This window comes from Eublepharis macularius, chromosome 16 (assembly GCF_028583425.1).
Source record: "Eublepharis macularius isolate TG4126 chromosome 16, MPM_Emac_v1.0, whole genome shotgun sequence".
Lineage (NCBI taxonomy): Eukaryota > Metazoa > Chordata > Lepidosauria > Squamata > Eublepharidae > Eublepharis > Eublepharis macularius.
In genome coordinates, this window is record NC_072805.1 from 19651089 (window position 1) to 19678113 (window position 27025).

Here is a 27025-nt window from a genome sequence, read left to right on the forward strand (position 1 = left end):
TGAACTCACCACCTCCCTAGGCAGCTGGTTCCACTTTTGAACTACTCTGACCTTTCCTAATATCCAGCCGGTACCTTTGTGCATGTAGTTTAAGCCCATTGCTTCGGGTCCTACCCTCTGCTGCCAACTGGAACAGCTCCTTGCCCTCCTCCAAATGACAGCCTTTCAAATATTTAAAGAGAGTAATCATGTCCCCTCTCAATCTGCTCTTCTCCAAACTAAACATTCCCAAGGCCCTCAGCCTTTCCTCGTAAGGCTCAGTCTCCAGACCCCTGATCATCCTCGTCGCTCTCCTCTGCACCCTCTCGATTTTGTCCACATCCTTTTTGAAGTGAGGCCTCCAGAACTGCACACAATACTCCAGGTGCAGCCTGACCAAGGCAGTATAGAGAGGGGCTATGACCTCCTGCGATTTCGACGCTATGGCCCCTTTGATACAACCCAAGATTGAATTAGCGTTTTTTGCCACCGCATCACACTGACTGCTCATATTTAGTTTACAGTCCATTCTTACCCCAAAATCCCTTTCACATATACTACTGCCCAGAAGTGTATCCCCCATCCAGTATTTGTGCTTCCCATTTTTGTGGCCCAGATGGAATACTGTGCACTTGTTTCTGTTGAAGTGCATCCTATTCACAGCTGCCCACTTCTCCAGAGTATTCAGGTCTTGTTGAATTTTAATTCTATCTCCTTGGGTGTTTGCTACTACTCCCTATTTGGTATCATCAGCAAATTTAATGAGCAGCCCTTCCACTCCTTCCTCCAAATCATTGATAAAAATATTGAAAAGTACCGGGCCCAAAACCGAGCCCTGCGGCACCCCACTGGACACCTCCCTCTGCTCTTAACCACCTTCCTCTGCTCTTAACCACTACACCAAACTGGCTAATTTTTAATCTCCAAATTCCCCTTCGTGCAGCTCTGGAGCTAGAGCAACACTAGTTTGTACGGCCACAAGGCTACCCTGTCCTAAATCAAGCCTCATCCAAGCCGGCCAAGTAGACGTTGCCAGTTGCCTCTGAACCAAATGCAGCCATAACATCTGTGGTAACTGATCAATGTAGTGCATGGTATAGTCTTTAATTGTGGCAGATTTGAGGCACCTATATTTGTGGTTACAGGTCACAGTGGAAGCTGTACAAGTGAAGCCCAAGAAGTATGCCATCAAACCTCTGCGGGACCTGCGGAGCAAATTCGAGTTGCAGCAGGCGGCCAAGGTGGTAGCGAAAGAGCAGGCTGCCGAGGAGAAGAAGCAGAAGGAAGAAGAAGAAAAGACTGTGGTGAGCGAGGGCTCCTGTGTTCTCCTTTGCCATAACCACGCAAACTGAGACGTTCCAAGAAGAGTGAGGCTTACTCTAAACTATGACCCAAAAGCCCTCCCTTTTTTGATGGCTGTCAGCATTCTTTGTGAAAATGATTGCCGTTTCACGTTGCATCTCACTCTAAATTGCCCTTACCTGTCTTTGGGGAAGTAATCATTTCGCCAATTCTGATTGGCTATACAGCATTGTGACGTCATCATATGCACTAGGTTATCCCTGACTGGATTAAATTACAATTGGGACAAAACTAGGAAGCTTTCATTTTCCCTCAGTGATGCCATCATGCAGACAACTCTGGTTGGCTGCATAGCACTGCTACATTATCTAACTTACTGTGTGATCCCTGATTGGCTGGGATCAGGTAACCAATCCAGAAAGGAGAAAGATTTGGCACCCATGCGGGTGGGGTGGCTTCAAACAAATGGGGAAAAGATGACCGATGGTGCAATCCTATGGAGAGACACTGTAATCTAAGACCATGGATTGACTGGAGTCATTGCACAAGATTGTGTGTGGTGGTGTAGAGTGTCCTCAAGTCACAGCTGACTTACGGCGACCCCTGGTGGGGTTTTCATGGCAAGAGAGGTGGTTTGCCATTGCCTGCCTCTGCAACCCTGGTCTTTGCTGGAAGTCTCCCATCCAATTACTAACCAAGTCCGACCCTGCTTAAAGACTATTCGTCAAGAAAAGAACTATCTTATCCAAAATTCTATTGTCAACCCCAAGATCGGAACTGGAGACTGTAGGTAAAAGTATTTCTTTTCCACTGGATGTTGCAAACAGTCACAAGAGCTGGATTAAGCTTTGCTTTGGATTGGTTTGACAGGCGCTTGTCCTTATCAGATACTGGTTGGATCCGTAGGCTGAATCTGAGGCTTCATTTAACATTATTTGTAAATAATCGTGAGATCCTTGGAAGGAAAGGGGAAGATCAAGGAGTTGCAGTTGTATTTCAGATACAGACCTTTTGTCCCCATCTTTCTCTCTGCTGCAGCAAGCTGAGAAGCCCAATCCAGACAAGCTGTACGGCCTGCGGGTCCATGCCTGGGTTCTGGTTCTTTCAGGCAAGCGCGAGGTGCCAGAGAGCTTCTACATCGAACCTTTTACAGCAAAAAGCTACGATACCAAGAATGAACTTTTCCTTGGCATTGAAAGTGTCTGGAACCACAAGAACTACTGGGTCAACATGCAGGACTGTTGGAACGGCTGCAAGGTACACTTGTGAATGGATGGCTGCAGGGCACTCCCCATAAATAGATGGCCACAGGGTACTTCCCATGAACAAATAGCCACAGGGCACTTCTTGTGAATGGTGGCCACAGGGCACTCCCCATAAATAGATGGCCACAGAGTACTTCCCATGAATGAATGACCTCTAGACTCTGCCCATGAAGGAATGGCTGCAGGGCACTCCCCATAAATAGAAGGCCACAAGACACTCCCCATGACTGAATGGCCTCAAGACTGTCCCCATGAATGGATGGCTATAGAGCACTCTCCATGAATGGATGGTCACAGAGTACTTCCCATGAATGAATGGCCACAAGACAGTCCCCATGAATGGATGATAGCAGGGCACTCCCTGTGAATGCATTGCTATAGGGCCCATGAATGCATTGCTGAGTGTCCACAAAGAGCTCCCCATGAATGTATGGCTGCAAGGTATTCCCGATGGATGGATGGATGGATGGATGGATGGATGGATGGATGGATGGATGGATGGATGGATGGATGGATCGATCGATCGATCGATCGATCGATCGATCGATGGACGGACGGAAGGAAGGAAGGAAGGAAGGAAGCCTGGCTAGGTCTAATGAGCCTAGCATGGAGCAACTCTCTTCCATCTAGCACCATTTCTTCAAGTCCAGATCAATCTACACAGGCTGGGTCCCACTGACAAATGAGAACTCACAAGGGGTCTTTCACCAATTGCAAGGAGCACTTTCACTGAGTGGGGGGGGGCAAGAGATGTGACAAAGATCACACAGGTCTGGTCACCTGATAGATGCAAATTTCAGACTCATGGTGCTGCCTTTATTTATTTATTTGTTTGTTTGTTTGTTTGTTTGAAAGATTGTTATCTCACCTTTCTGCTCTCATAGGGCCACCAAGGCAGCCAGCAAATTAAAACCTGCTAATTCAGATCTCATCTTAAAAACCATTAAAGCCAGCACACAAATATATCATTAAAACAATTTCATACCAGAGCTTAAAACGAACACAGAAGTTTAAAACAAGAGTTAAAACATTGGGGAGGGAGGCGAAGATCACCGGGGGAATGCTGAGCAAAACAAAGAAGGTCTTCGCCTGGTGGGGGAAGATGGCAACAGACGGGGGCAGGCTAATCTCCCTACGGAGAGAATTCCAGAGTTTTGGTGCCACTCCTGAGAAGGCCCTCTCCCCGGTTGCTGCCGACCTCATCTCAGAAGGTGGGGGGCACCTAAAGCAGGGCTTCTGAAGATGACCTCAGTGGTCAGGTGGGTTCGGTGAGGCCATATTGGGAAGGGAAAGGTGGTTTAACCCTTCAGTCTCAACTTGTTTTGGTAAGTCAGAACTGGCTCCACCACACTGCTGTTAACCTTTTAAAGATGGGGGGAGGTATATTTTTAAAGGATTTCCTTTTTCCCCATTTAAAATGCTAACAGCACATCAGTTTTTGAATAGCAAAATCAAGTAACGGTTGAATGGTTAACCCTCCCCCTCTCTTCCCTGCATGGCCCCAATGCAAATTGAGGCAGCATGAGCTTGCAGCTTGCGTCTTACACAGCCACGGATGCGTGATCTTCATGGCATCTATTCTGTCTTCAGAGTGTGCAGAGGGTGTTCCTGGAAGACATGTCTTTAGCTCCAGATGGGAATTTGGGGGGAGTCTCCAGTGTAGCCCTTTTCATTATGCAATGTGCGCCTGCTAACAAACTTTCTCTGATGTGATCACTGAGTTGTTTGGAACCAGGGCAGACCAACTGGGGGCCTGTAAACATAGTAAAACACAACCACTGTGCAAGTGACAAAGAGACTGGGGCGGGGGGGGGGCAACAGCCTTCCTCATCTTTTTTCCCTAATCGTTGGATTGGAATGGAGGGAGCCTGGAAGGAAGAAGGGGGAAAGAGAGAAGGCAAAAGAGGAAGAGGAGTAGGTTTGGTAGCTGTTTCAAATGGACATCATGGCATGGTCTGACAGAGTAGCGGGAGCTAGTGTGGGGGAACAGAGTGTCAAGCTAGGCTTGGGAGACGCTGGTTCAAATCCCCACTTGCTGCACTACGTTGGGCCACTCTCTTTCAACATGAACTACCTCACAGGATTGTTGCAAAAGAAAATGGAGGAGAGTCACAACACCTTGAGACAGAAGTGAGAAGATGAACTGTAGATAGAGAGGGGACTCACTTCTGTATGACTCAAATTAAGTTCAAGATCCTTTCAGAAAATGGCTTAGCTCACTTCTCTTACCTGTGGCCAGGATGGGGTTGTTGATACTGCACATACAATTAATGTGCAAGGTATTTACGGTTTGTTTCCCTGTGCCCTGTTTTCATATGCTGATCTGGTTCTATTCTGGGCTGATTGATGCCTTGTAGGATCTCGAGTTTGACCTTGGAGACCCGGTGCGGTGGGAGTTCATGCTGCTGGGCACCGATAAGCCTCTCCTCTCACTGCCAGAAATGGAGGAGGAGGAAGAACCCGAAGAGGAAGTGGAAGACTTGGTAAGCCATCATACCCCGTTTTTCGGGAACACGTGAAAACTGGCTTCTACTGAATCGGTCAGCGTTGTCTATTCGGACTGGTAGCAGCTCTCCAGGGTCTCTGGTTGGAGGCCTTTCACATCACCTGCTACTTGATCTTTTTAATGGGAGATGCCGGGGATCGAACCTGGAACGTTCTGCATACCAAGAAGCTGCTCTGCTGCTGAGCCCCAACCCCTCCCGTTCCTCATGTGCTGTCCCAGTGGAGGCCAGCTTTGGACTGGTAATTGGCACGGGAGCCAGAGGAAACACGAATCTCTGGTTCGGCACGTAGATGTTTTCTCCACAAGGTTTATGCCCTTATGCACGGATCGATTCAGCTGTTCTGCTGCTGAAAAGGGGAGGAGGGGTCCTCTTTGGTCTCCCGCTCCCAAAGGTTATGCTTTGGACCATGGGACCTGCATGGACACAAGCTGTGTGTGGCACAAGAACATAAGAGAAGCCATGTTGGAGAAGCCAGTGGCCCATCCAGTCCAACACTGTGTCACACAGTGGCCAAAAACCAGGTGTCCTCAGGAGGTCTGCCAGTGGGGAAGGGCCTGGGCCTGGGCCTCACATGGAGGAGAATTGGGCGAGATTGAGTGAAAAGGCAACTTGACCTCCCCAGATGAATGGGGCTTCTGCTCAGATCCAGGAGAAGCTTTGCCTAGCCCTCTCCGCTTATTCCCCTCAAATCCCATTCTACCATTTTTGCAATCCTTCCCAGTGCTCATTTGAGTTACAAACACCAGTTTGAGGGTTGCTGAGACTAACAGCCACGGTGTCAGTCTATGGCAGGCAATGCAACAAAGAGGCTTGTAGAGCGTTAAAGACTATAAAATATCCGTGTATGTATGATGTGCTTGGGAGAGTGTCCTGGTAGCATAAGGTTGGAAGGGACCTCTAGGGTCATCTAGTCCAACCCCGTGCACAATGTTAGAAATTCACAAATACCTTCCCCCCACACACACACATAGTGATCCTTAGTCCATGCCCAGAAGATGGCAAAACACTGTCAGGATCCCTAGCCAAACTGGCCTGGGGAAGATTGCTACCTGACCCCAAGGTGGTGATTGGTCTTACCCTGGGCATGTAAGAAGGGGCCATGAAAACTAAGCACTGATGTAACCCTTCCTGCCCTCCCTCTCATGATCTGCCTATTTTCACAGAATCAGCACTGCTGTCAGACGGCCATCTAGCCTCTGCTTAAAAACCTCCCAAGAAGGAGAGCCCACCACCTCCTGAGGAAGCCTGTTCCACTGAGAGATTGCTGTAACTGTTTTGACAGGAAATACTTCTACCACCCAACCACTGCCCAAACCAGTATGTTAAGCCAGAACAAGCCTGGCTTTGTGTATGAGAGAAGTATTAGGGCATCTAGGGGGTTGTAAGCAGAGAAATGGCCTCACACTGAATCCCGGTATGGGGACAAAAGTGCATCAGCCATCTCACATGGCATTGTTCAACCTTGGGAGAAAGGCGCGGCAAAACCAAGGTTCGTAAAGTGTTTTCCAGAGTCAGAGAGCAAAAAAGGTAACATTGGCTGGTAGAGGCTGAGCAGGCAGCCCTTCTTAGCATCCTAACGGGTCCTCTCTCTGGGTCTCGGCAGATTAAGGAAGAGGAATCCAAGGCCTTCGACATGCCAGCATCTTGGGTTCTCCCAATCCGAATAACTCCAAAAGGTATGCAGCAACCAACCTACAAATCAGCTGCTATGTGTAGCTCCTAGGTGTTTCAGGTGTACTTCTGGGCAATTTAAGCAAGAGGCCATTTGAGACTAAGAGCCAAGCTACAAGTGACGCCTGACACAGGTTGGACACTTGTCAGCTTCCCTCAAGTTTTGATGGGAAATGTAGGCATCCTAGTTTTACAGCTTGGCTCTCCATTACAGCTGCAAGACCAGGATGCCTACATTTCCCATCAAAACTTGAGGGAAGCTGACAAGTGTCCAACCTGTGTCAGGCGTCACTTGTAGTTTGGCTCTAAGATTTTCTTGTCCTCTCTGTATTCTATACAGGGTCTTGGGACCTGGATGATGGGGAAAAAATCTCCTTGGGGCATCAAGGAGGTGGGGAAGTTGCAGGGGAAGTTGAAACCAGGGAGCACATGTTTTTCAGGTGCCCCTGGTATCACTTTGCTCATGCCAAATACATTTCACCCCAGGCTGGTCAGAATCAAACTGTATTACGTACCTGTTATCTGATGAATCCCAGACTATTACTGCCCTGGTAGCCAAATTTTGTGCCGCTTGCTACACAACCAGAAGAGATTGCGTAAATGCTCTCACGTTTGCTAATGGACGAGGTTCTAAGTCTCTCCTTTAGGTATCTTAACACTTTTGTATGTATTACCTACTCTTTTATCTGTATATAGTTTATTGTGTAATTTTTAGCTAGTTTTTATCTTTTGTAATAATCTATTTTATGCTCTTTTGACTTTTAGAGGGATGTTATACTGGCACAGTGCTGTAAAAATAAACATAATAAAAAAGGAGGTTGGTTTGTAAGGCTTATGGGCCGGGGAAGGAAAGGAACAATAGGCCGGCTGAATATGGGGGGAAAGACAGGGGGAAGTGGCTGCTGAATGCAAAACTGCAGTACCACCCTTGGCCATTTGCAGTGGTGGTGCCAGAGAGCAGGCTAGAGTGACTTCCCCTGGCAAGCTACTATGATGGTACAAAGAGGCCATCATGGGGAACAGTAGAGGGACTTTTGGCTGGGACAGAAGCAGGGCTCATTTTGAGGGGGAACGCACAGGAACGCACTTTTGGCAGTTCCCCAAAGAGGTCACATGTCAGATGGCTCCACCCACCTGACTCTCGGCCATTTGGGGCCCGTTTCAGCCTGGATTGGGGCCAAAACGGCCCGGATCGGGCCTCTGACAGGTGGTGGATCACTCTCCAGCTCAGCAGAAGCCCGATCCTGACCATTTTGGGCCCCCAGGTGAGACTTACCTGGGAGATTTGGATACTTACCTGGGAGACTTACCAGTGGACGTTCTCCCTTTTTGACTTTGAACAGTGAGGTGTGTTCTCCCATTTGATGTGGAATATTAACTTTTGAAATATTTAGTAGTGGGGAGAGAGTACATTATTTGTACATGATTTATTGATTGTTATATGACATGAATTTGTATTGATTATGACCATTATTATGGGAATTTGAATTGTGTAATTTATTGATTTCCATATGATACGGATATGTATTAATCATGACCATTGTTATGGGAATTTGAATTGTGTAATAAGGTACATTTAAATTAGCAGTATTTTGGTAACTTTGAGTATATATTGATTTCCTTCTAGTATAATTCCCACTGATTCCTTCACGTGTAGGGTTATACTCCATTTGTTTTTGTTCTTGGGTGAAGGTGCCTCATATATTTTGTGCCTTGGTATTACTGGCTTGCTAGGTTGGATGCTGGGATTCTATGGTTTGATGTTGCGTGGGGGGGGGGCGGGAGACGGCTTGCATTGACCCTGGGTTCTGCCTGGCATCTTTGAATGATACTGGTTCTGTGGCTTGTAACAGTGTCCCTTGTTTCAGTTTGATTCTACTGGAATTCTCTGGTTTGACATTGGTTTTGGTGGGACTCTCTGGTTTGATATTGGTTATGTTGGACTTTGTTGGTTCTCTATGCATTGGGAGGCTTTTGGACATTGGTTGCTGTTGTGTGCTTGGCTAAGGCTTCCTGTGTCCTGGAGAAAGCCTTGGATTCTGCCCCCCCACCCCTCAAAATAGGGAACAATGGAGAGTGGCTGGGGGCAACTTGTTCAGGGGCCTGTAGAATTGGACCCTTTGGTCCAATTCACTTAAAACTTGGGGAGTCTTCAGTGGACAAGCAGCACTAGGAAATTCACAATTTTGGTGTGGTTTGTTTGAAAAATGGCCCCTCCAGCCCCTTGGAAAGATTTCCCCATAGAGAATAATGGAGCCGAATTTATTCGGAATGCTGAAAATTCAAGTTAGCAGTGTATTTTGCGTGATTATATGTATATGGGCATGCCATCAAGTTGCAGACGATGTTGACCTCATCAAAGGGTTTTCAAGGCAAATAAGAAGCAGAGGTGGTTTTCCATTGTTTTCCCCTGCAGAGTAATCCCATTCTTACTTGATGGTCTTCCACCCAAGTACCAACTCTGCTTCCAAGATCAGGCTGTTCCATGTTGAACCACTACCCCTTTTGCACAGTTAAAAAACTCTGTACCTGGCAAATGGCAATCTTGTTTTCATTTCTGATCTGCAGAATTTGAGATGCGCTGTCCCCAGGGCAAGAAGGAGATTCTGTACAAGAACGCCAAACTAGAGAAATGGGCACCTTACCTGAACAGCAACGGATTGATCAGCCGTCTGACTCTCTATGAGGATCTCGATTGTAAGCACCATGCAAAGACACACTGAACACTCTGAGAAAGATAAACAGCAGTTGCTTCCACACAGACGTTTAGCTTTAGTTTCCACCCCAAACTGCAACCTTTTTTTAAAAAAAGCCAGGGCTCATTTTGAGGGGGAATGCGCCAGAACGCAGTTCCGGCAGTTCCCCAAATAGGTCACATGTCAGGTGGCCCCGCCCACCTGATGGCCATTTTGGGCCTGTTTCAGCCTGGATTGGGGCTGAAACGGCCCAGATCGGGCCTCTGATGGGTGGTGGATCACTCTTCCGCTCATCAGTGGCCTGATCCTGACCATTTTGGGCCCCTTTACAGCCATTTTCAGCTCCTTTTTGCCATTTTGGGCCCAATTTCAACCCTGAATGGCCAGGATTGGGTCCAAAACAGCCAGGATAGGTGATGTCAGGATGTGTGACATATGCAAATCAGTTATGCTAATGACACACTTCCAGTGATGGCAAGGGGCGTGGCATATGCTAATGAGTTCTGCTAATGAGTTCCTCCAGCTCTTTTTCTACGAAGTGACCCCTGGTCATGTATGATGCTTAAAAAGACCCTTGAGTCTCTCACTTGACTTTCCCATGCATACGACACCCAGAAGTCTGTGGACACGCCTAAAATTGCTCTGGAAACCTCAGGGAGCTCTATAACAAAAGCAAAATAAAGGCATGATGCTATGAAGGTCCCCAAAATATCCTTTGAACAAAACTAGCATTGGATGAGAACCTTCCACAATGCAGACATGCATAAAAGTGGTGTTCACCGTCTCCACGTTGTGCTTGAAAAAGTACTTTATTAATCAGATATCCCAGATTATTTGTTTATTTTCAAGATTTTATCCTCACCTTTCTGCCATCATAGGGCCACCAAATTAAAACATACAAATTAAAATCTCATCTTAAAAACCATTCAAACCAACACATAAATATCTCATTAAAGCAATTTAAAATCAGAGCTTAAAATAAATACAAAAGATTTTTAAAAACTAGATTAATCAGAGTTATTTTTTAAAAATGGGATGCCTTTGACAATAAATCCAATGGAATGTAAAAATACTAAATAATATTATGGGTTATTTTTATTATGTAGTATACGGAGGTATACTACTTGGGTCTATAATGATATCTAATGTTGACTCCTAATGGCTTTCATAGATTCTCCCCACCCCCTGCCCAATACCTTAACTCATGTGCTTTATTCCAAATTTCCTGGAGGTATGTATTTAAAGATATGGAATGGTTAACATATCATTATTTTAACTGCGGAATCATATAGCTTCTTTGTTGTTATCGCCTCGCTATGTTATCACGCTTTATAATACCCAATGCTTTGATCATGCAGTTTTTCATTATCCTTTAGTCACGATGGGAGGGGTGATCTAACTGACTCCAATGCCCTTAAGGCAAACCCCTAATTGAACACACACTTCTTAATATAGAAGTATGAAGTGGCATGAGAGCTAGGGGAAGCGTTTTACATATTTTTAAACCTCCTTTAGGATTAGCCGTAACCAGGGCTTTTTTTCAGCTGGAATGTGGTGGAACGGAGTTCCGGAACCCGGCGCGGAGGGCAATCTCAACTCCCCTCTGTCTGGAGATCAGGGGGCGGGGCCACCAGCCATGTGACCATTTTCTCCGAGGGCAACCCGCTGAGTTCCACCACCTCTTTCCCCAGAAAAAAAGCCCTGGCTGTAACCCTTAAATTGTAGAAGCACTGGAAAGAAATAGCTATTCACAGGATAGTCTGGGATGAAACTGGGGTGTTGTATTGCTTATCAATGATGGGATAAATGCTGTCCAATAAGGCACTCAGGAAATCCACATTATGTACTCAGGTAAGTGATGGAGGTGCTTTCTGGGGAAAGTACCACATTTTTTCAGGTATATCGTAAAACAGAGAGGCATGCTATGATGGAAAAGCATGATATCCCTAGAAACAGAAGCCCAGCTTTAAGAGAAGGTGCATGTATGATAAATGCTCGCCTAGTGAGCAGAAGCAGGGGAGCTTCTAATCTCTTCTGCACTTGCACAGCACAGGAGATGCCCTGGATCTAGCGTTCAACCATCGAGACTAAAGTTTTCCCTCCCTCCTTACTCCTTTGAGATTCCAAAGTGCTGGACGTGAAGGAATGGTTCAAGAACCGAGAAGACACGATGGAGAGGAGAGAACTGAATAAGCAAGCAGAAGTGACTACTGAGTACTTTGCCCCCGGACACGTGCAGGGTCTCAAAGGTACTTGCACCTTCACTGCCGGTCGGAGGTGTGTGTGTCTGTGTGCTATGTGTGACTCTGGAGTTCTCCTGCTTGGACCCAACCTGTGACCTCATAGCCACACATGATTTATGTGTATTCCCATGTGTGCCATTCTCACTTTGGATCGGCCTGTGTTGTCTGGGCAGGAGGGGCTTCAGCCTTTCCCTTCACCTCGTGCTGTTACCCTGGACCAGGGCTTTTTTTCTGGGAAAAGCGGTGGTAGAACTCAGTGGGTTGCCCTCGGGGGGGGAAATGGTCACATGGCTGGCCCTACCCCCTGATCTCCAGGGGAGTTTAGATAGCCCTCCGCACTGCTCCAGCGGTGTGGAGGGCAATCTCAACTCCCTTCTGCCTGGAGATCAGGGGGCGGGGCCACCAGCCATGTGACCATTTTCAAGAGGTTCCGTTACTCCATTCCACCGCGTTCCAGCTGAAAAAAAGCCCTGCCCTGGACAGAAATGGTTCAGGGAAGGAGCAATTTCACCTGCTATGGAAGACCATGTGGACTTCTGCAACAGGCCAAATAGCCAGCCCCCCCTAATTGTTTTGTTCATGGATCGGGAGAGTGACCCAGCTCCTTCTGCGTGGATGCCACAGTCTAATTGCTTTCGCTTCCTTTCAGTATTGTTTCAGCTCTCTATGGGATTTCAGCTTGCTTTCAAAGGTCTGCGAATTCGCATCCATCTATCCTGCTCCGTTGTTTCCTTTTTTTTTTTAGTTTTATTTGAAAAGAAAAATAGAGGTAAGAGGAGAAAGTGCATAGAAACGTCAACAAAATGCAAAATGCAAAATTTAAACTACAAGAGAAAAGTATATTCAAAATATGTGGCAACACAACTAGCTTATGGTTCTCTTCTCCCTCTCCTCTTATATCTAAAATCTAATATCAGTAGTTTTTAATCAGTCATCTCTTTCATGTTTTGTTCTCAACATTTTAAAGGTCTCTATATTATGGTTATTATATTTTTATATTAACTACATGGGAATTTTTCTTAGCTTTGGGCTATGTAACCAAAGAAATCTTTCCACTTTTTCTGGAATTCCGTCATTGGTCTATGGACATATTGGTGCTTATGGACATAAGAAGTTAATTTGGCCGTCAATGCGTATTCATACACTTTATCCATCCACTCATAGAGCCCTGTGGCGCAGAGTAGTAAGCAGCAGTACTGCAGCCCAAGCTCTGCTCGCGAGTCGCGACCTGAGTTCGATCCTGGCGGAAGCCGGGTTCAGGTAGCCGGCTCAAGGTTGACTCAGCCTTCCATCCTTCTGAGGTCAGTTTCCTGGGGGTAAAGTGTAGATGACTGGGGAAGGCCCCATAACCACCCCATAAAAAGTCTGCCAAGAAAACGTCGTGATGTGACGTCCCTCCATGGGTCAGTAATGACTCGATGCTCGCACCTTTATCTTACCTATCTATCCACTCAGACATATTAGGGCAAGATTCTGCCTTCCATTTTGCTGAATATAGTACTCTCGCAGCTGTCACCGTATACTTGAAAAGTTCTCCATTTTCTTTTGTAATATTACTCGGTAGAATACTTAGCAGCCTGTTTTTCAGATTCAGCTCAGTTTCTTGAAGGTCCTAGCTGATGATCATATGACTTGCACTGTGTAATCCGCCTTGAGTCTCAGTGAGAAAGGCGCACTATAAATAATGTAAATAAATAAAAAAAATCCGAAGCGGGGCCAGCACTTGTAGGAAGAGGGGAGGAGACAGTGATGGAGTTCATCCCCACATACTCTGTGAATTCCCATCTTGTGGAAATGGAACCTTATTTGCCAACTCCTTCAGCTCCTGGAGACTTCTGAGGGCACTGGCCAAGCGCCTTCTAATTTGGCACTTCACCAAGGGTCTCTCTCTGATTTCTCAGCTCACACATACAAGACGATGGAGCCTGAGACAGAACGCACCATGGAATTTTACAGTGAGACACGGGTGGACGGCCTTCAGAAACGAGTCGAAACGCCCACAGACATGGAAGAATATTTTGAAGGACGATCAGATTTCCTGTGGTACCGGCACACTGAATTTGGCAAAAGGACAAAGAAAGCGCCCAATACACAGGTTAACACAGAATCCAATGCCCGGCCAATTTTGGTAAGTTGGCATCCTGGTTAAGAGGCTGAGGTACAAAGCCAGGAGACCCCCATTCATAGCTTTATCCCTGCCAAGAACTTACTACGTGACCTTCGTCAAGCCTCTTTATCTCTGTTTCAATCCTCATACTGCAACAGACAATATTCCAAGGACTGCAGCAAGATAATATATGTAAAGGAGTTTTGAATATTTGACATTATATTAATGCTAATTTATTTTTATCTTTAAAAGAGAAAGGTATGTCCAGACCTTCTCATCCTGTTTAATTTCTCATCTGTCTCTCTGTAGCTGATTCGCACGTAACAAGTCCTCGTGGCCACCAGAAGTGTTTCATCTATGGTTGCCAGCTCCAGGTTGGGAAATTCCTGGAGATTTTTGGGTTGGGGCCAGAAGAGAGCGGGGTTTGGGGAGGGGAGGGGCCTCAACAGGGTATAATTCCATAGAGTCCACCCTCCAAAGTAGCCATTTTCTCCAGGGGAACTGATCTCTGTTGGCTGGAAATAAGTTGTAATTCTGGGAGATCTCCAGCCACCACCTGGAGGCTGGCAACCCTAGTTTCATCAGATGTATTCTTGGAGTTCTGTGCTTGGAACTTAACTAACAGGCGTGCATGGGCCCATTTCAAATGAGGACAGTGCCACATGATGAGAGGAGGGCTTAATCCTTCCCCACACACTGTTTTCCTAACCTGAAATAGCCCCAGGAAACCATCTTTTATCCTGTTGGGGAAATTTACGTATAGCATTATTATTATTATTATTATTATTATTATTATTATTATTATTATTATTATTTCAATTTATAAACCGCCCACCCTCAGGGGCTCTGGGCGGTGAACAACAGTTAAAATCAATAAAAACAAGAAAACAATAATTATAAAATCAACATACAATAAGCAATAATAAAATAAATTAACTAAATACATTAAGGTGCAATGGTGGGGAGAACCCTCCCCCACCCCAAAGGTGGGAGGCCGACATGGCACCGCCCCCTTCAACCACCGAACGCCTGGCAGAACAGCTTTGTCTTACAGGCCTGGTGGAACGATAATATGTCCCGCTGGGCCTGGGTCTCTCCATTGACAGAGCCTTCCACCAGGCTGGGGCCAGGACTGAAAAGGCCCTGGCCCTGGTTGAAGTGAGGTGGGCTTCCTTAGGGCCGGGGACCACCAGGAAACATTTATCCACTGATCGAAGTGGTCTCCAGGGAACATACAGGGAGAGGCGGTCCCGAAGATATGCCGGTATCACAGGGAAACACACATGTCGCCTCAGGGCTATTTCATGGCGTGCGAGTGGGGAGCCTTAACCCCCAAATTGGGCCTACGCCTGCCTGGTAATCCCGTTTCAAGCAGAAAACTCCAGGTGCACATCTGTTCCAAAGTCCTTGTGGTAGCCATGGGGCATTCATATCATGTGAATCAGTCTGAGTTAGCATCTGATCTTTGCATATATTTCTGGTATATATGCCCAGCCTCCAAGAGCTCCGGGCCCAAATATAGGACTTATTCTCCTTCTGGCTGACCTTGGGCGAGTCACACACCTCTCACCTTATCCTACCTCCCAGGATTATTGTGAGGGTAAAACGGAGGAGCGGAGAACAACATAAGCCACTTTGGGTTCCCGTTAGGGAGAAAAGTGGGGAATAAATAAACATCAACAATGCTAATTTGCATTTAGCATAATTTTCCAGATGTAGCTTCAGCGAAAAGAAGCTATTTGACCAAATGAAATGGCGTTACTGTGAAAACGTGGGTAATAAAGACCAATGGCCTGTTTCAGAATTGCAAAAAAGAAGGGGGGGGGGAGTGATTTAGAATGAAGAAGAAGCAGTGGGGAGACAGTGTTGAATCCTTCCCCCTTTGTGGATTTTCCTCTTTGTGGGGTTCCAGATGCATGTCTACAAGATAAACATATCTCTGGAATCCCTTGTGGAGGTGGGGAGGAAGTGGCCCAACAGGAAATGGGCCTCTCATGGGGCCTGGAGCCAGTCACAGAATACCTAGAGGTTGCATGCCAAGCTTCCTCATATGATGAGGGCAGCTATTTCTAAACTGGGTGCTCCCTGCAGACACCAAAGTGCAGCCACCTGAGCTCCTGAGCGGAAGCATTTTGTTTCAGAAGAGAGGAAGGGAAGCTGGGACTGGCTCTTTCCTTTGAGAGATGCCTTGGGGAAGAAGCAAAAGGAAGCCAGAAACTCCCATTGTGGGGGGGCACTATGGTGTTCATGGGCGCCGTGTTGGGGATCCCAACTCTAGAGTGTTCTCTTGTCCCCATGCAAAAGGCAGATGTGAACTTTGTACCGGAAGAGCCAAAACACATGTGACGTGTGACACGCGTTGGTCACAGGTGCCCGATCCAACTCTCAGAGCCTTGCTACAAGTTACATTTTACACGTGAAGGATAAAGGATCATTTTCGCAAGTCTTTCTGGGAACTGAAGTCCCTCTCCCCCACCCCTTTTCCTTTTGTTCCTTCCCCTCGCTGCCTGAAGAGACAGAGAAAGCCTGCAGCAACAGCAACTTTTGCAAATTGTTCCTCCATTCACAAGCCTGCTCTCAATGATCTTTGCGGCAGGCAGCTGCAACTTTCTCAGCTTTTTCCGGAGCATTGCCCCCCCCCCCCGCAACAAGACGATTTGCAAAAGCTGATGTTGCCGTACACTCTCTCTGTCTCTTCAGGCAGCGAGGGGAAGGAACAGAAGGAAAAGGGGTGTGGGAGAGGAACTTCAGTTCCCAGAAAGACTTGCGAAAATGATCCTTTATCCTTCACGTGTAAAACGTCACTTGTAGCAAGGCTCTCAGTCACGTGCTCCCATGGGTCTTAATCTTTAAAAATCACTCACTTATCACAGCTCCAAAGTCTTCGAGGGGAAGGGAAGGGCTGTGGGCTTCCACGCTATTTTTGCCAGCAAAATTGGCTACTGGAGGAGGGAGGCTCTTTGCCCCTTTCTCAGGCTTCACATTCCCTGGGACGGACACATGGAGCCTGAGAAAGAAGCAAACAGCACCCCCCTACACAAACACCATTGCCATTTCCACTGATCAAAATAGTACAGAAGCCTGAAGTCTCTCCCTCCCCTTTGGAGCCACAGGGCCACTACGTGATCAAGTGGAGCGCAAGTGAACTGCGAGGAATACACGTGAGTCTGTTCACTTGCCGTTCAAGTGTCATTCATCACTTGTAGCTTGGCCCGCACAGAGTGACAGAGACGTTTTTAAAGCTTGGTTCCCATGTGACGATGTGACTGAGAGACAGCTTGGGCACTCGTGACCCAGCTCGTTACACACGTAACATGTATTTTGGCCCTAAGCACAAGAAAAACAAGACAGCAGTGTAATCTCCCTTTCTGAAAGGTACACCCTTGTTTTGACTCGGCCAAGCTACAAGTGACGAATGACACTTGAACGGCAAGTGGATCGAGTGGAGCGCAAGTGGAAGGCAAGCGAACAGGGAGAAATAACTTGCCGTTTAAGTGTCATTCGTCACTTGTAGCTTGGCCCTCTGTCACTCCTTTTGCATTTTTACCTTTGAACTCTTTTGGCCTAGAATTCTATTCCAGCTTTGTCTAATCTCTCTTTCCCTCCCTTGTCCCACACACTCCGACACATCTCTAGAAAATAACAGAGAGGTTCCACAGGAATTCAGAGAAACCAGCAGATGAAGATGTGGCCGAACGCATCTTTTTGATCCTAAAGGAAAAAATCCTCTTGACCTATCACTACAAGAAGAATTACATCACTGCCTCAACAAGGGAGTTCAACAAACGGTCAGATGTGGACACCACTGGTAATAAGATCATCATGACCCGGGATATGTGCATCAGCTATCAGGTACCAAGACTGCATTGCCACTCCATGAGAGTTCGTTCGTTCATTCGTTCGTTCAGTCGTTCAGTCGTTTGTTTGTTTGTTTGTTTGTTTGTTCGTTCGTTCGTTCATTGGCTGACATTCGTCTAAAGGTGCTCAAGGCAGCTTACAATAGAAAGACAAATATATCAAAAAACAACCGTTTTTTAAAAAGTTAAACCACAGCTATAATCAGAGTTAAAACAGTTAAAGCAGAGTTAAGATCTAGTCCACATTTTAAAAGATGTCCTAAATAAAACCATTGTTGGCTGCCTACTGAAAATGGAGAGTGAAGGGGTCAGGCTCACCTCCCTGGGGAGATTGCTCCACAGTCGTAGGACTGCAACCGAAAAGGCCCTCTCCTGTGTACACACCAATCACGCTCCTTTCGTTGATGGGAGAGCCAGGAAGGCTTCTCCCTGTGATCTTGACTCCTGGGCAGGAACCTATGGGAGAAGATGGTCCATCGGAAAATGAGACCAAAGGCCAAGCCAGTATTCGGGGAGGATCTTACAGCATCTTTGCAGGCGATGCTCAGGAAGTTGCTCGGAGCAAGCCATAGATTGAGTCCACGGTGGGGTCATTTAAATAGAATCCTTGTTTCGTGTAGCAGAAACCAGTGTGGATAGAATGCTGGATCGTGTATGGAGGGATCCATGTTCGAATCCCTGCTCAGCTATGCACCTTACTGGGTAAACCTGGGCCAGTCCTCATCTTCACAAGGTGGTTTTGAGGATAAAATGGCGTAGGGGAGAACGACGTGTGCCGCTCCAAACTCGAGACCCGGAAAAGGCGGGGCAAGCTGCTGCAGCTGCCGAGCCATTAGCCCCCTCCATCAGGAGCTCATGGTCGGCTCCCTTCCCTCAGCTTGGGGCCCGGAGCAGCTGCCCCCAATGCCCATTGGTTAAGACCTCCTCTGCGGGAGTATCTTTCTTCATTGGTATGTTTTCCTTCAGGCAGGGTTAACTGACAAAGAGGAGAAGTTGTTTCATCTGTATGAAATGATGCTACGCCTAATGGAAGAGGAGAAACTCTCCAAGCACCAAGTCTGGGAGTCTGAAATGGAGGTAACTGGAAAGCCTCAGGGGCAGAGGATCCTAGGTGGACACGGCCATCCTGCGCAGAGTTACTAAGCCCGTTGACTCCTCTTGACTTAGAAGGGCGTACCTCTGCTTGGAATGACACTGTTGAAAGGGGTTCCAGCCACAGCGCTCAGAAGGATCTGTACCCAAAGCCATCGCAAATCAGAACAGAGCTCAGTGCACCAGTAGCCCTAAGGCAGTTTCCTGGATGCTCCTGGTGACAGTCCAGACTGGATCAAGGAATGGAGGGCTGCAGCCAGAGCCTGCCGGAGCTTGCAAACTATGGCAATGCTGACCACACCCGAGCAAAGTCTGAAGCCAACTTAAGTGGCTCTTTGTCCTTAGGCGGGAGGAAACATGGACACTGTCACATCTGTACTTCTGTACATCTGTAACGGAAAAGGAGAGGAGTGGGGACTAGTGGCAACAGCAACAGCAGATGGCTCAGAAATTGGGGAAAGGGTGTGGACGCTGTCCCCAGTTGCTCCTCCTGTACTGCTTGCTCCTGCCGCCGCTGTAGCGGAGGCGTGTTTTTGCACCTCCGGGTGGAAGCAGCCATTTTTCCCAAATGAAAACAAAGTGGTGTACAACATAACGCATAACATTTTGATATGGAAAGAGGTGGGCCAATCCTTGCCTGTTCCATTTTCCCCAATGCAAGTCACACAACGCCAGGGCTTTTTTTTCTGGGAAAAGAGGTGGTGGAACTCAGTGGTGGAACGGACCGCACAATGATGTCACTTTGGGTCAGCTGGAACAAGGGGGGAGTTTTTTAAAGTTTAAATCGCCCTCGGTGAAAATGGTCACATGGCTGGTGGTCCCGCCCCCTGATCTCCAGACAGAGGGGAGTTGAGATTGCCCTCCATGCCACTCAGCAATCTCAACTCCCCTCTGTCTGGAGATCAGGGGGCGGGGCCACCAGCTATGTGACCATTGTCAAGAGGTGCCGGAATGCCGTTCTGCCACGTTCCCGCTGAAAAAAAAACCCTGCACAATGCACTGAGCTGCCCTTGACCCCATGGCAGGAAACATCCTGTTCCGTCAGCTCACACCAGAAAGGGGGCGTACTCTCAGTTCAGTTCTTTTCTAACCTTTGTTCCTCCCAAGGTTCTAGACATTCTGAAGATTCGAGAGGAAGAAGTAGCAGCCAGCAAGTTAACTGTGTCCATTTACGATACGGAGAGGAATGAGAAGAGCAGAGAACAGAGAGAATTAATGGTAGGTGAATAGGCAGTTGGGCCTGCTTGCAGTTAACAGTCATCTCCTTTACTAGGAACACCTTGAACCATAGTTCTGAGTAAAGGATCTCTGATGGGGTTGCCAGCACCTGACCAGACTGCGGTACACTGGATTCTTTGGGAGGAGGGGAAAGTCATGATGAACAAGTGTACAACTCATATAAGTTAGTAGTGTGGGCATGTTCCGTGCCCTCTCAGACACAGTGTCAAAATCTGGCCGATCCATGACTAAGCCTAGCATTAGTTTGTGTGGTTCAGCCAGGCCCACAATTCAAACAATGACTTAATTTTTTTCCTAATTGGACTCTAAAACTAGTTACGGCCATGTAGGGGACCAGCCTCCATTCAACATTGCACAGGGACTGGTGATGGAAGAGACCTCAGTGGGGTATAAGGCCATGGAGTCCACCCTCCAAGGCGGCAGCCATGTTCTCCAGGGGAGTAGATCTCTGTAGCCTGATCAGTTCTGAGAAACGTTCAGGCCCCACCTGAAGGTTGGCAACTGTAGACCTTGGATCGATCGATCGATCGATCGATCGATCGATCGATCGATCGATCTATCGATCTATCTATCTATCTATCTATCTATCTATCTATCTATCTATCTATCTATCTATCTATCTATCATCTATCATCTATCATCTATCATCTATCATCTATCTATCTAGATGGGTAACTGTGTTAGTCTGTCTGTAGCAGCAGAAAAGAGCAAGAAGTGAGCTGTGACTCACATAAGCTCATACTCTACCACAAATTTTGTTAATCTTATAGGTGCTACTGGACTTTTGCTCTTTTCTACTATCTCTCTGTCTCTGTCTCTCTGTCACACACACACACACACACACACACACCAGGGTTGCTGTGAGGATAAAACAGAGAAGGAGAGAATGATGTACACCACCTGAGCTCCTTGGGGAAAAGGCAAGATAAAAACATTCTAAACCAAGAATCCCCCTGTACCAGAGCCTCACGTCTTTGGTGTGCCTTCAGAAAGAGCTTGACGCTGCCTCGGGATGCTGGGGCAGGCGCTGCGCTTCTCGCCGCAAGACTGTCCCATCTTGATGGTCCAGCAAGTGTAGCCAAGACTGTCCTTTCTCTCCAGGAGCGCCAGCTGCAAGAGGAGCGCCAGCGGCAAGTGGAGCAGGATCTGGACTACCTGGCGCCTTTCCTGATCCAGATGGGCGGGATTGAGAAGATGACCAAGTGGCTCGCCCTGCGCCTCAAGGAGGACTGCATGAATGACTTCAAGCACCACCTTGTGGACAAGGCCAACCTCATCCAAGCCCGTTTCGAGAAGGTGCCTCTGCCCACCCCTCCTCGTTACCGGATGGGGAGTAGGAGGAGGGCCAAAGCACGTGGCCCAGTGCTCCTCGCCTCTCCCTTTGGGGTTTTGGGGTTTGTCCGGCTATCTTTCTTCTGCCCTCCCTCCCTGTTCTATTCTCGGCCTTTCTGTCCTTCCGCAGGAAACCCAGGAGCTTCAGAGGAAGCAGCAGTGGTACCAACAGAACCAACTCAACATGACCTTGGAGGACGAGGATGCCTACTTAAGCTACTGCTCTGAAGCCATGTTCCGCATCCGCATCTTAGAGAACCGTCTCAATAGGTATTGTGAACAGATCTCATCCCCGGGTCCCCTTGGGCGAGGAACTCCTGGGTGCTTCAGTCTAGGATGGCCAGCCCCCCGGCAGGGGTGGGGGATCCCCTGCCTGTGCCTCTCATTTCCTGCCACCTCTTGGAACAGCAGCGGGAGATTTTTTTTTTTAATGGCTGTTGGGTCAACAGCGTGACGTTACTTCTGGGGAAAACCTGGAAGTGTTATCAGTCATCTCTAGGAATTTTCAGAAACTCTGTGGTTCTACCATAGAGCTGGCTATTTCTAAAGAGGACTGATGTCACTTCTGGGTTTTTACCAGAAGTGATGTCATGCTGTCACTGACAGACACAACCTCCTCTGACGTCTGCTGGCAGCCCTACTTCAACCGCACAGCCCCTGCTTTCTACCTAAACTTATTCAGTGATCATCTTATTTATTTCAGCTTACTAACCATGCCATCCTAAGGAGAGTCATAGCCTTCTAAGCTCATGGAATTCAGTGGGAAGGGTGTAATTCTGCTTCGGGTCATAGATCCAGAGGAGTTCGCCGTGTTAGTCTGTAGTTGCAAAATAGTAAAAAGTCCAGTAGGACCTTTAAGACTAACCAACATTATTGAGGCATAAGCTTTTGAGAACCACAGCTGTCTTCATCAGATGCAAGATGACAAAGAGAGCTGTGGTTCTTGAAAGCTTATGTCTCAATAAAGTTGGTTAGTCTTAAAGGTCCTACTGGACTTTTTACTATTCTGCTTAGAGCTACATTGCAAGTTCCTTAAAACTTTCAGAAGGTTTTAAAGCTTTTTATACAGCCTGTTCAGAACAAATTATGTTAAAACATCATCATTAAAAACCACAGAATTCTTAAATACAATAAAACAGAAATTCAGAAACATAGCAATATTAAGAATCAACCAGTAACATTTCTAGTCATTTATCAATGTCTTTATCAAGTATCCAGAGAAAAGGATGGTCCTCGCCTGCTTCAGGAATGAAATCAGTGATGGGGATAAATAAAATATCCCTGGGAGAGCACTCCGTAATGTAGGGGCAACCCCTGAAAATGCATTGCCCCAGCAGATGCTGATCTTGCCTCTGAGACGCTAGCCCTGTTCAGGCAAATATGTGCATGCTGTACACATAGAAGGGAGTGGAAACATGCCCCTCTGTGGACTTGCATGTACAGCTGAATGTCTGTGGTGACTTTCTCTGTGTTTCACTTACTTGCATGTATGATCCCCACGAGGGCTCATTTTGAGAGGGAACACACAGGAACGCAGTTCCGCAGTTCCCCAAAGAAGTCACATGTCAGGTGGCCCCACCCACCTGACTCTCAGCCATTTTGGGCCCGTTTGGGCCTGGATTGGAGCCAAAAAGGCCCAGATTGGGCCTCTGATGGGTGGTAGAACACTCTCTGTCACTCAGCAGTGGCCCGATCATGACCATTTTGGGCCCCTTTTAAGCCATTTTCAGCCCCTTTTTGCCATTTTGGGCCCAATTTCGGCCCTGAATGGCCAGGATTGGGTCCAAAACAGCCAGAATAGGTGATGTCAGGGAGTGTGGCATATGCAAATCAGTCATACTAATGATACACTTCCAGTGATGGCAAGAGGCATGGCATATGCTAATGAGTTATGCTAATGAGTTCCTCCAGCTCTTTTTCTACGAAATGACCCCTAATCCCCACCCAGCTTTTAAGCACCATTCCCAGTTGCAAGTTGTCTGTGCATACTACTTGACGGCAACGGTCTCACTGCAGATGTTCATAGGGGTGCAATTTTGCTTCCTTCTACTCGTATTACGACAAGCGCATGACAATTCAGAGGAGAAAAGGAACCAGGAGGGAGACCAGAGACCTCTTTGCCTCTCCCTTTGCCATCCATTACCCCTTGGTGGGCAATAGAGGGAAAAATGCTGGAAAAGCAGCATTGCGCTGGGTATTTGGCAGAAGTCAGGTCAGGCCATTGGTGTGACGCAGGGGCAGCATGAGCTCATGGCAAGGTGGGACACCTGCCCGGACTCGTGGCTTCTTGTGGGGTCCACTGCTGCTGACTGTGTACTCACACGTCTCCTCTGATGCCTGCACTCACACCCTTCCATTGCCTGCCTGTGAGTGCTTTGTCACCTCTGCTCCCATCTGCATATGCACAAAGCATCAGCATTCCTGGTGGCTGTGGCAGTGGCACTCCTAGCGGCACCTACCACCAAGAACCACTGGGGCAAGGGCGCGCAGCCAGTGCGGGCAGCTGTGACTGCAGGTTGTGGGAGAGCTTGCGAGCAGGCAAAAGAAGGAAGCACAGGCAGGTGGGGATGCGTGGGTGGGAGAGCAAGAAGGGGAGTTTAGAAGTGGGCATGGGGGGGGCTGAGCACTCTCTGCTGTGGGGCCCCCCCAAACCTGGAACCAGCCTTGGTGTGATGTCGTCTCCCTGTGCATGCCCCCTCAATGACTGGCAACGCTACCCAAAAGGGACGCTAAGGTCTGGAATAGGAGGTCTGGGATCCAACCTTACTTCAGCCCAGTTCCTCAGGAAGGCCGCGATCTTCCCCCTCACCTACCCATTTTGTCTATACTGCCAAGTGATAGTGTTTTTTTACACTTTTAACTGTCGTAGCTTCTCCCAAATCATCTTGGCAAATGTACTTTGGTGAGGTACTAAAAATGTTCTGTTAGAGATCTCGCCTCACAGAACTCCAAGGGAACAATTCTGAGGGAAGAGGGAGACCGCAGAACTATTTTCAACCCAGAGGGTGGCTGTACGCTTAATTTCATCTTCCCTTCCTCCCCAGGCATAAAGAAAGAGCCCCACAGAAATACATAGCACTGGACGAGAAATTGTGCAACGACCCTCGCCTGGCTGAGTTTGTCAAGTTTTCTTGATTTACTTCACGCTCAGATGTCAGTGGGGGTGGCCGTGGAAACATCCCCGAGCTTTATTGGCAGAAGAACGCAAGTTACAAGGATCCACATTAAGTTATTTTTTTGTATTAGAACTCCAGAAAAGAGTATTGGGGACTTGGGGAAACAACAGACATCTCAGGTCAGGTTTGCATGTTCCATGTACAAGTGCATAACAAAAGCCGTGTGGATGCTTTTTTTGAGGGCAGGGGGGCAGTTTAGAGAAACGAATCCACAGGCTGTGCATGGAAGAAGGGTATACACAGATGGACATATATCACAGCTTCTCCACTCCAGGAATGCCAACTCTGCTCAGGACAGCACGGCATATGATCCTTTCTCATAAATGGGGCGCATGTTATGCATGATTGCAATTAAGTATTCGTATCTGTCTCATGCAGCAGATCTGACCCTAGTAAATGTTCTCTTTATGCATATTTTGTTCCATGTCATTTCTTTCCCACCCTGACCTGGGTGGCCCAGGCTAGCTTAGTCTTGTCAGCCTTGGTTAGTACTTGGGCCGGAGGCCACCAAGAAAGTCGAGGGTCACTACACAGAGGCAGGCAATGGCAAACCACCTCTGAACATCTCTTGCCTTGAAAAACCCCATGGGGTCGCCATAAGTTGACAGCAAAAACCACCCCCAAAACCTTCCATATTCACTTCCGCTGTATTTCTATCATCTTTCAATATTTCATATATAATGGTAGTTATTGCCTTTTCCATGCCCTAAATCCTTGGTGACTGGCAGAGAAGTCATAATTGCTGCAATGCTGAAAATCAGAGCCAAGCTACAAGTGACACCTGACACAATGCTGAAAATCAGAGCCAAGCTACAAGTGATGCCTGACACAATGCTGAAAATCAGAGCCAAGTTACAAGTGACGCCTGATACAGGTTGGGCACTTGTCAGCTTCCCTCAAGTTTTGATGGGAAATGTAGGCATCCTGGTCTTACAGCTTGGCTCTCCATTTAATTGAAGCTTATAGAACCTCCCCCCCACACACACACACCCAGTAGAGAGGAAGGGAGGCGCCCGGCAAGTGCCCGACGCCTGCACTCCTCTCCCGACCGCATGTTCTCCCTCCCATAGACTGCCACTCTGTAAATTTCAATTAAATGGAGAGCCAAGCTGCAAGACCAGGACGTCTACGTTTCCCATCAAAACTTGAGGGAAGCTGACAAGTGTCCAACCTGTGTCAGGCGTCACTTGTGGCTTGGCTCTCAGTGCAGCACTTGTGTCAGAGGTGGTTGGTCTCAGGCAGTGACCCCCAAAGTGGCACCCATGGGCACCAAGGCATCCACTGATGATCTTCCAGGTGCTGAGTTCCTTCTCCCTCTAAGCACCTCCTCTTCAAAACAAAGAGCCAATCCTGGCTTTCCTCCATCTCACTAGAGCAGGAGGCTCATCATAAGAGCCCAGGGCCATTTCTACTCTACTTACCTTCCCTTGGAACGACCCGAAACATCGCGCAAAAAATGCGGAAGATCTCGTTTTCTCACACGAGATTGTGCGATGTCACGCAAATCTCGTGCGAGAAAACGTGATCTTCTGCGTTTTTTGCACGATGTCTCGGGTCATTCTGAGGGAAGGTAAGCAGTGTGGAAATGGCCCAGATCTGTGGGTCTGAAGGGAGCACCCACTGGAAACAGCTGCCTCCAGCACAGGTTGATGCTTGGCTTGGAACCTCCCAACATTTTGTGATTGGCTCCCGTTCCTGCAGCAACCATTTTGTGGTTAGCTATGCCTCCAATGGCAGCCAATTTTGGTGTTCTCAACATTCCAAAAGTGCTATCAACAAGGTTGGGAGTCTCTGGTCGGAAAAATGACAGTATCCTGTGGTGGGAGGCACTGTCTTTTGACAAGGGAAGGGGGAGATGGGAAACTTATGAGACAGAGTTGCGTAGAGGGGATAACAAAGGCCAAGGAAGAGTTAAGCAAAGGGAGCAGAATAGGATTGACAAATACCTGGAGAAAGAATTGCACGTCCCATCATCAGAGGCTGATAATGCAATCCTAAGCAGTCTAAGCTTGTTAAAAACTGGGCTTAGACTGGAGTAACTCTGTTTAGGATTGCACTGTTAATGGGATGTTACCAGGTAATGTAATTGACCAGTACGCCATAAAAAACTTCAGCTGCCCATTTCCATACATTGTGTGTTATGTGCCATCAAGTCACCTCTGACTTACAGCAATCCTATGAATCAAAGATCTCCCAAACATCCTATCATTAACAGACTTGCTCAGATCCTACAAACTGGAGGGCGTGGCTTCTTTTATTGTCAAGCCATCTCATTTGGGGTCTTCCTCTTTTCCTGCTGCCTTCCACTTCTCCTAGCATTGCTGATTTTTCCAGAGAACCTTGTCTTCCATGACAATATGGATACTTTTCTGCATGGAAGCTTGCCTCCCGTTCCTACACAAGGTTCTTAACATCCCCCAATAATACCTGCCTGTCCCTCTGAGGAAAATGACCACAGGCCAGATCAAAGGTAGAAGCACTGTTGTTGGTGGGAAAGGGTGCCCAGAGGTCCAAAACAAAAAGCAGAGGAAACTTTTCAGCATCTCTGTGTCTGCTGAA

General features: G+C 47.5%; 1 protein-coding gene across 1 annotated transcript in view; it reads left to right on the forward strand.

The window, feature by feature from the left end:
• The window catches only part of DRC7 (dynein regulatory complex subunit 7), a 40350-nt gene extending 15472 nt beyond the window's left edge, over positions 1 to 24878 (forward strand). The window contains exons 6-18 of the mRNA XM_055000656.1: positions 1125 to 1283; positions 2320 to 2538; positions 4904 to 5029; positions 6657 to 6729; positions 9293 to 9421; positions 11541 to 11669; positions 13565 to 13791; positions 17407 to 17622; positions 18594 to 18704; positions 19827 to 19937; positions 21060 to 21254; positions 21421 to 21560; positions 24335 to 24878. Coding sequence (XP_054856631.1) covers positions 1125 to 1283; positions 2320 to 2538; positions 4904 to 5029; positions 6657 to 6729; positions 9293 to 9421; positions 11541 to 11669; positions 13565 to 13791; positions 17407 to 17622; positions 18594 to 18704; positions 19827 to 19937; positions 21060 to 21254; positions 21421 to 21560; positions 24335 to 24425 — 1926 coding nt within the window. The 3' untranslated portion in view covers positions 24426 to 24878. The remainder of the gene's footprint in view (positions 1 to 1124; positions 1284 to 2319; positions 2539 to 4903; positions 5030 to 6656; positions 6730 to 9292; positions 9422 to 11540; positions 11670 to 13564; positions 13792 to 17406; positions 17623 to 18593; positions 18705 to 19826; positions 19938 to 21059; positions 21255 to 21420; positions 21561 to 24334) is intronic.
• Positions 24879 to 27025: the final 2147 nt, after the last annotated feature.